At 38.7% G+C, this 10,353-nt stretch overlaps 1 protein-coding gene across 1 annotated transcript in view; it reads right to left on the reverse strand.

Moving 5' to 3' along the window:
• Nucleotides 1–10,135, reverse strand: part of LOC105628927 (Zinc finger, C3HC4 type (RING finger) family protein) — a 28,708-nt gene extending 18,573 nt beyond the window's left edge. Inside the window, exons 1-2 of the mRNA XM_012210418.4 lie at nt 8,959–10,135; nt 518–6,498 (exon numbers count right to left, since the gene is read on the reverse strand). Coding sequence (XP_012065808.1) covers nt 518–6,498; nt 8,959–10,044 — 7,067 coding nt within the window. The 5' untranslated portion in view covers nt 10,045–10,135. The remainder of the gene's footprint in view (nt 1–517; nt 6,499–8,958) is intronic.
• Between the last annotated feature and the right edge of the window lie 218 nt (nt 10,136–10,353).

Below are 10,353 nucleotides of genomic sequence, written 5' to 3' on the forward strand. Positions count from 1 at the left end.
TTAGCAAACGTGGAGCAGCTCTTCAAATAATATTTTCCATGCAATTTTGAAATCAATAAGAGATGTGATATTCATAATAGAAATTACTCAGCAAGCCAACTGACATATACAGGAAGGACAACACCGCTAAAAAAAAATTTTTCTTTCTTTTTTTTTTTTTTGCATATTTAACCAGCCTACAATGCATTAAATAGAATCAAATACAGATACAGGAAATCGATAACATTTTCCATGTAATGTAGAATTTTGAAATCAATAAGAGATGTGATATCCATAATGGAAATTACTCAGCAAGTCAACTGGCATACAGAAAGGAAAACACTGCTAAATTTTTTTTTTTTTTTTTTTTTTTGGCATATTTAACCAGCCTACAAGGCATTATATAGAACCAAATCAAGAAATGGTGCATGAACAGGTTACTGTACAAGAACCAACTTAGGATATTAAACACTTCCAGTATTAACTATATAACCAACCATACCACAAATGGAAAAAGATAAAAGTATAAAACAAGTACCTAGATGGTTGTTGCCAGGTTCCATTGGCAGCCAAAACGAAAGGCATCATGCAAAGTGCAGATTTAATGGAAATATCGTTTTCACTCAAAAGCTTCACATCATTTAGAATGGCTACAAGAGCCTCCCTCTGTGAAAGGTATTCTGGCATGCGGTTAAGTACATAAAGTTTATAAAATTCAACAACTGATGGCTCTCTGATCTCCAAGTACCTTGTCAGAATAATTCTCTCTCTTTCTGATTCAGTGCGTACAAAATCATCATCCAAGAGATCCTCCCGAACACCATTCGGTTTAAGCTGTTTGGTGGGTTTGCTTAGACTAACTAGTTTCCGACTTCTGTATGACTCAAACACAGGAAGGTGTTTGATGACACCAGTACATGTGTCATCCATCTGCTCCTCAGAAAACCACTTAGATTGCAGAACAAAACTCCGCAGTTCATGCATTTCCCCATCTGATGCATTAGTAAAAAGCCCCTCAATGTTCTCTGAGTTGCCAGAAATTGCCAGAAATGCTTTTAATATGCCTGATGCTGTCGGAGACTGCACAAATTTTTCTAGCTCTGGATGCTCTATTTGCAGGTCATTCCTCAAGAATAAACATCCTACTTTCAACAACAAAGAAGACATGTTTTCACTCCATCCATCATCTGAAATCACATTAGAATTAGGAACCAACTGCAAAAGATAATTGTCTCCCACAGGTAATATTGGCCAGTTAGAAAATATTGAGAGATTATTACAACTTGACTTTAGATAGCTCCACAGAGATCTCATCCATTCTAAACTTGGTTGGCCATGATTGCCAGGAGCCCAAGTTACCTTTTTGGCAAGCTGCCACTCAACCGGAAGTAATTTCACCAAGAGCTTCTCAAGTAAATCACACGACAAAAAAGATAAATTCGATTCCTTGCTCTCAGCTATGCTGCACAGCTTTCCATAAACAACTTCTGGAATTCCATTATCCACAAGCTGATGTGGAACTGAATCCTTGAGGAGACAATACTCATCCCCCCGTGCAACATAAATTCTTTCACCAGTGCCATGTTTCTCAAACGCAGCAAATGAACCATTAGCAAGAGGTAACAATGCTAAACCACACAAACTATCAGGTTGAGTAGGAACTTTTAAATCAAGTAAACAATACTCAAGTGCAAGGATCATTGAACTCCTACACTTAAATGCACGTCTCCGCCGAATCAACAGTGTTCTTAACAACTCTGGAGTAAGAAAATTCAGTGACGAACAGGCCTCCATAAATCTCTCTACAAGTGGCTTGGAAACATCCACAAGAGGTAGACCAGCATCTGATAATGTTTCTATGAGCTCATTTGCCTTATGAAAGTTAAAATCAGGAAAAAGCGCTTGTTTGGCAGAAATCCACTGGCCCTCTCTAGCTTTTGTAAATAATACACGAACACCAGATTCAGCAATAAAAACATAAAGTTCCCGCACCATTGATGCCCAAGGCTCCAAACCAGTGGCTGTCGGCCAACATGAAAAGAACAAATCACATGGACCAATCTCCCGTGCAATTTTCTCAAGCAAGTGACCATAAGCAGGGGCAACAATAGCTTCGAGAATATACATATTCCAATCAGACCGTTTTTTTCCGCCCCCTGCCATGTCATTACCGAACCAGATGTCTCTCCTGTTGGATGACAATTCAAAATATGAATTAATATGCACTGGAAGCCCAGTAGTGATTGGCAGTGGTAAAAAGCAGAAGGCACGGCCCTCAAAGTTATTCTTTTGCTGAACAGAAGATGCAGAAAATTGAAACATCTCAGAAGTACCGGAGCCCTCTTTGTTCAAGATATCACCCAATTCCCCATCCCTCTTGACAGAGTGTATATATGCTGCAACACATGCCCATGGAATCGATTTATGAGATTTGTCAACCACAGAACTGCTCTTAGCTTGCCCACCACCTAAACACTCACTGCTTATCCAACAGTGTGACAAAACACTAGATGGCTTTTGCTCAGTCACTACAATCTTCTTACATTTATACGGTAAATCCCTACCAACGGATTTGCTCAGCTTTTTGAGCAACCGATCTTTACCAAGTCCATTACTCTGACCTCCATTAATAAGAGTGAACAAATCATCCAATGCACTGGACTCCATTTCTGGCTCAATGATACAATTTCTGTGTACACGATGCAGTAGTTGCATGTCATAACCATTACCTTCCTTCACAAAAATAGAAATAGTTTTCACATTGCGGAGAAAAAGCAAAGCATCAGAAACGACCCCAGAAAAGGATGCAAGGAGAGACATGACATCATCAGGTGCATAACCTTCCTTCTTTATCTGGCTACGAAGGGCAATAGCAGCACTTCTAAGAGGAAAACGAAAGAGGGTACCAGGAAAGGGATGTTGCAAATCACAGCCGAAGTGTAAAAATGGAGAGAACTGATCCGGAAATTGTTCCAAAATCTTTCTGCCCACGAACTTAATTCTTAAGCCAGGATGGGAAGGAGAGATCCCAGGTAAATTATTGGCATGAGGATCAAACATCACAATGTTTTCCCCAGAAACAAATGTGGGTATGTCCGTCAAATGATAAACACAATTAAATCCAAGCCCGAATCTTCCAATTGCAAAAGGCTTTTCCAGTTTGCTTTCTTGACCAATGCGTGATATTGCATAAAGATCTTGAGGACTGAAAACCGAGTCATTGAAACAATATAATGCAGGACCTTGCCAGTCTGCCATTTCAGGGGAGAGAACAGATGATGTTCCATATTGAGTTTTATCCAAAAGAAATATCACTTCTGAAGCCCCAGCATCCTCAGCATTTTGTACCAGCTCAAAAAGAATCCCAGGACCATCTGCATACATCTCAAGTATATGTTTAAGTCTCGTTGTCAATGCTTCATGCTGTCCAAAGGCTTCAGCAGCCCCTGACAAACCAAAATTCATTGAATCAGCACTCTCTGCAAGTAAGATCCTACGAAGTGAGCAGACACCAAGCTTATCTGCAACCTCATTAGAGATATTGCCATGAACAAATTTCTGAACTGTTCTTTTTGCATTTAAGGCCATAGCAGATGCACCAAATGAGTAATTATTATCATCTGACCCAAGCAACCAGGGAGCATCATTATAAACTAAATCACTGGCAAGGAAGAGCCTTCCTGAAACATCTGGTAAATATATCTTGACTTCTTGCTCATGAAACTGAACCTCAGCCAGATGCTGAACTATCATTATGGCTGCCCTTATTTCTTGTATATCTAGAGGACAGGAACCTTTCCTCACAGCCATTCTAACCAGAATATTAGCATAATCAATGGGCTTAAAATATTCTCGGACACCAAGCTCCAAAAATAAGTCTTTGAAAACAGCTAAATCAACAGGTACAACACGAATATAAGGAGCCAAATGAAGAGGACCATCAAGAACGACCTCATCTATAGTAGCAAATCCATCTCCCACCCAAATCCAACGAGACCCTTCAAGAACAGCCTTCACAATGTCCATTTCATCGGATCCAATCAAGCTCGTCATTATTGAGTAGACCTTTGGCATTGCCAAGGCTAATTCCTGGCGGAGCACCTGATCATTCACAATCTCATTGTTTTTTCCAAGCTCAAGTAATTGAGCAGCAAGTGCACTTCCTCCAGGTGGAGACAACCATCCAAGTTTATATGATAATGCAGTTGAAGAACATTCACCATCCAGTATTCTCATGCTAGCTGAAACAAGCCACATGTCTCTTTGTAGTCTAACAAGCTTAGGTGGAGCAATTGTTGATGACACAGCAGGCCATGGCAAAGTCTGAAATGGAGCAGAAACCATTACAGGGCACCAGCAAATCATCAGCAGATCATTCCAGAACTTTTCAAGGTCAGATGTCAAGTTGCGAGGTCTAAATGCAGTTGCAGCTCGTGAAAAGATTCTGTTAACAGTTCCTTGGTCATCATTTAGGTGGTCGGGTAACCACTTCATGGCATTCACTTCTAAGTAAGAAAGAAGCACTTTAGCTCTGCAATGTGCCTTTTGTTGATCCTCATGCATTAGTCGCTCTACTTGTCTAGCACTTTCTATAACTGTCTCAGGAGAAACAGACTTTCTGAGGCCCAAACTATCTAGCATGTCAAGCATGTCAGGTTCTTGGAAAACACCAGAAGGGAAACTATCAGACTCAGATAATAAAGCACATAACTCTTCATTACGTGGATCATAGAGGACTGCAGGACACTTGACAGCACCACTAAATGTAGGGACAAATTCCAAGTTCTTTAAATATTCCCTGAAAGTTGCATCCTCTATGCACAATTGTGGCAAGTTTTGCAAAACAGAAAGCATAATACTATCTCGAACCTCAGGCTGTAATTCTCTAACATTATCAAACACCTGCTGCCTGTAGAAGCGTGCCATCCCCATTCTCTCAATTCCATAAAATCTCATCAAAATCTCTTCTTCACTATTTGAGGAGGTCATAATAAACTCAGAACCCAGAAACTTCTCAGGGACATTTAATGGCGGTAGGTACTTCTGAGGATTTTCTAGATCAGAGAAATGAACGCCTTGAACAGACCCTCCACCATAAACTTTAAAAATAGGCAGCATCTTGCAATTCCTTATGATAGAACCATCAATGTTGTCTCCCAAGTACCATTTTGGATCAAGAAGAAATCTCCGAAGCTCATCCATTTCTTCAGCTCCCAAATTATGAAAAAATGTCTGGATTATGCCACCATTTGAAGAGAGAGCATCAAAAATTGATTCCAAGACGCCAGCACAATTACCTTCCCACACATAAAGAGGCAAATCTGGATGTTCAACTCCATAAGCTGTGTTAAGTATCTTGCATCCAATCTTCACAAGGATATCACGAATTGGAACAGTAAGTTTATCAACAGTGATCAGTTTTGACTGTCTAGAAGGCCTGTACAGATACCCAGATGTAGATGGCAAGATGGGCCAATCACCAAACAGGGACAATTTTTTGCATCGACTTCGAATATATTGCCAGAACAGCTTAAACCATGACGAAGTTGGGTGATTACTACAAGATTCTGGGTCCCACAGAACCCTACTTTTATATCTCCATTCACCAGGTACAAATCTAGGAAATAAGTTAAGAAAATATGTAACACTGAAAACTGTAAGATTTGCATTCGACAACTCTGCAACAGCAGAAAGTCTCCTAAGTATGTGAACAGGAATATCATGATCAATAATTTTATCATGAATTTGTTCAAGCAACATGTACTCTAACTCATTGCAAATGAAATAAGAGGTCCCCTTGGAAGCCTCAGAGAATACTCCAAAATCACCATTTGCTAAAGGAATCAGTGCCAGTTTGCTAGCTTGAATACCAACATCCTCATCAATTAAGTCCTCAAGACAATATTCCAATAATACAAGTTTGTATGATTTGCTTAATGTCACAAGGGAGGTTTTGCATTCCCTGAGAAATTGACGTACTGTATCAGGAGTAACCACTTTCTGCTCAAAACCAGAAGCATATTTCAAAAGCATATCAAACAAGAAAACAGGCAAATGGACAATAGGCATTCCCAATCTCAGCAGGGATTCACCAAGTTCCTTGCTTTTCGTGAACTCCTCATCATGAAGGAAGGCTTCAATTGGTGTTACCCATTTTCCACCTTCAAATTCCGAATGCAACACAGGTGCATCACCAATTTTTCTGTACATGTGCTCAACTAATATGTTCCATGGTTCTTCAAAGGAACCAGTAGGCCATAAAGAGTAGTATGAATCTATTGATCTTAGCAACCCTTGCACACCCAACAGAAAATGTTTAAAGGTAGGAGCTACAACATCTTCTAAAAGAAGTCTATTCCAGACAGAGCGAATTTTTCCACTTCTGTCCATGTCTTCTCCATACCAAATTCCACGACGATTTGAAGAAACCTCAAAGTAACCATTAACATGAACATTAAGTCCAGTTCTTACAGGCAGTGGAAGAAAACAAAATGCCCGACCACGCTTCAGATCGTCATTCTGTGCATAATCATATTATAACAAGGTGAGCCTGCAAAGTTCTAAAGAAAAGGAGTAGAACAGGTATTGAAGCATTCAAAAACGCAACACCTTGTGGATTTTCCTAAAAGCATCTCAATCTCAACATACGGACATGCAAGAACACGACTATCAATTTGGATACCAATAAACTTATCTGCAAAAGTTAAAAGATAGCTTACATGAGCATCAATTCAAGAACCTAAATTACGGTGGACATCAGGATAACATGCCCAGAAAGACAGTCACTTTGAAATGCTGACATTCATAGATTGGCATGTTAAAGGAAATAGACGTTCCAAGTTGATAATCATACACCTGGAATAAAGTAAATCTGCACAATAATGCACTTATTTCTAAATCACAGAATTAGAATAGCAAAAATTATGCCAACTCCTCAAAACCAATCATTAGCAGCATTTTCAAGTTTATATATATGTACATAATATTTGTTCAACAGAGGACACTTTTAGAGAAATTCCAAGGGCTTTTCACATAGATTTGAAGCCTAATCTAGGTGTAATGCCTAAGGGACCTCAAATGTAGCATCTATAATATTCTTTCTGATATTAAAAGAATGTTGAATCTTGTTTAATATTTACAACAAGGGAAAAAAAAAAACTATTGCAGAAAGATTTATTCCTAAAAACCCCCCAGATATATCTAGCCACAGACCAAATAATCAAAAAGTTGATGATGGCTTGATCACATCAATGAGTACCTTCAAGCCTGGATAAGTGTTTCTTCAAATACAAATAGAAATTTATTATCTCCTTACCATTAAGTAGCGTCATTCTCTTTTTCCCATTCATTATAACGAAGAAGAATTTGATAATGAAAAGAGACCAAATTATAAGTCTGAAGTTGCCATTCTCTGGCTGCTGCAAGCTTTAAAGCAAATAATTCTATATGATCCAGACACTTAATGCCACAAAACAAAACAGACCATAAATCATGATTAGCCCTCCCAACTTTATAATGTCTTGAAAATAACTATTCTCCTTGAGCTCTAGCGCACCAAAAAATGACTTGTAGGCAGGTCCATGCATTGCCTCGTAGCTATCCGAAATTACTAAGGCTTGGCACTTATGACAACACATATCTCATGTAAAAGAAAATACCTATCCCTATTCTACTTTACCCCCATTTTGAGCAAATACCAGTCCAGAGTTGCAATCTAGAGCAATAAGTAAAAAGAAAGTCAGGCTTACAAAGGTTGCTTCCCTCTAAAAAAGAGTCACAATCTAGAACAAATTGGTCAAAGACACTTCCTTATCGTCAAGAGGAAGCCTTTCCTAGGTGCACCAATCTGATCATTTCATCTAAATAATCCTTTAAGCCTCCAACATCAACAAGCTACCACATAAAAACTGCCAGATTACACAATTACAAGCAACTGAGAGACTCAATTTGAGGCACACCATTAACAGAGAAAAGGAGATCCTATAGTTTGAGCCTCAATTAAGTTTAACAATATGCTAACATTATCAACCTTCTTTTTCGCCAAAATCCTCTAAGCCCGTAAAAGAGAAGGAAGACGGAGATAAGAAAAATGGTCATTTCTAGTGAAAAAATAGCAATCTAGCTATTAATATGATCAATTTCTATTAAAAAACCAAACCCATGTTGATTCTACTAAGCAGAATTAGCAGACCAATACACTACAGGCCAGGCAGTAGCATATTCTATAATGTCAGAATACCAAATAACTTAATCACACAAATCCTTCCACCTTTGTTCATGCTACGTTGGATAGCAATAAAAATGCTGAAAAAATTATGTCTTTGAAGAAATATAACAGACAGTCTTGGTCCACTCTATCCCCTATTATGTTGTTCATCCAATGAACAAAAAATTATTAAATATTTGCACTTCTCATGTTTAGAACATGAAAAATATGTCAGAAACAAATAAATAACCAATAATTTACTTTGAGTTGATGCATGAGATTCTCCAAAATGCTATTTTGCTGGAATCAAAAATGAAAAAGAGTAACTTATTTCAACAGAAGGAGTTGTTAAACAAAGGAAGGCATACAAACATATATAGAACCTTCAAATTTCATACCAATAAAAACACTTAGAAGATCTCATTGAATTTTACCACTTCATTAACAAAGCCTTAAATCATTTACATGGAATTAACTAGATGGATTCTTCCACCATACCAGGCTTCATTGTTTTAAAGAGCAATATTCTCCAATAAATACTTTATTCTGGTTTGTTGGTCCAATAAGTCATGTAAGTAATCCTCTCTTTCCCCTATCGACTAGGCTCTCTCATTCATGCACTTGCAGACAATAAACAGATAAAGTATTGCGTCCTAAAATTAACAAGGTTCAGACCACTTGCTAAGATCATTAGACCAAACATCTCCGCTAAAAAATAAAATAAAATAAAGAAGAAAGAAAAAAGAGGAAAGCCAAAAAAAATTCATACTTACATTGGATAAATCATCTGATATACATGCTGCAACAGAAGCCCAAGGTAAAAGCTGGACATCATATTCTTTAGAAGCAGTTGCAGCAAAAGAAACAATTCTACTATTTGCAGATGCCATTGTTTGCACAACATAAAACCTATCAGTCCTCTTCTTAACTTCGTTGCCAACAAATTTCTCACTCAAGAAGTCAACCCAATAGCCATCCATTTCATTCTTCTCCTCCAACCCAGTGGAACCCCTTTTTGACATCCTCAAAAGGGCCTGACGATGCCAAATAACATCATCATTTAGTGTACAAACACGGGTGGCATAGAGCTTCTTCGGCTCAGTTTCTCCCTTCTCCCACACATACATCTCGATAGAAAGCACATTTTTGAGAAACAGTAGAGAAAGAACCCCTTCTTCGAAAAGCTGAACAAACATTGACAATACGTCCTCGTCCAAGTACGCTTGTCTCGATAGCTTGCTGGTCGCTGCTTGATGTGTATTCCTTAGAGGGAAACGGAAGAGAGTTCCCGCGAAGGAAGCTTTCATGTCACAACCGAATGCAATGTACGGAGAGAATTGGTCCTTGTAAAGTGCGATCGCTGAAGAGGAAACAAAATCGATTCTCTTTCCAGGATTTGATGTTGAAACATTTGGCAGGTAAATTCCCTGAGGATCGAATAACACAGCGTACTTGCCGCTCACAAACGAAGGCAAATCTGTCAAATGGTAAACCGAATTGAAACCGACACCGAACCGGCCAGTCTTCCACGCCTGGCCGTGCTTTGCACTGCCACCGATTCTTGAAATACTAACGAAATCCTCCTCAGTAAAAACCGCGTCGTTATGGGCCAAGAGCGCTGGCCCCTGCCACTGGGACAAGGAGTTGGATAAGAGAGAATCGGAGCCATGTACGCGGCAGTCGAGGCAGAGGCGAACCTTAGAGGCACCGGCGTCATCGGCATTTTGTATGAGCTCTTTAAGTACCGTAGTACCCTCCGGGTAGTTCAAGAGAACCTCCCGGATCCGCCGGGTGAGGTCAACCTTTTGACCAAAGTCTTCTAGAATGATGGATTCCGGTGCCGGAGACGGTAACTCCATTGCTGTTCAAAGTTGAAAGTTACCGATGTGTCACCAGCGTAGTCATGAGAATTGGTTCAGGAACATTAGCACGGAGAAATACAATACATATAATATAAAACTAGATTTTTTTTAACGCGGTTGCACTTTAGTACTCGTACAAGTAATCTTTCACTCCTTTTAAATCCTCTATTTAAGTTTTTGGACGATCATGATTTAATTATTCATTTTATTAAGAGTTTAACACAAATAATATGTTTTTCTCAAAATTATGAAGATATATTATTTTTATTGATTAAATAGATTACAAAATTTTATTTTATTATCATA

This window comes from Jatropha curcas, chromosome 1, assembly GCF_041381405.1.
Source record: "Jatropha curcas cultivar XTBG-Jc1 chromosome 1, XTBG_Jcur_1.0, whole genome shotgun sequence".
NCBI classification, from domain to species: Eukaryota; Viridiplantae; Streptophyta; class Magnoliopsida; order Malpighiales; family Euphorbiaceae; genus Jatropha; species Jatropha curcas.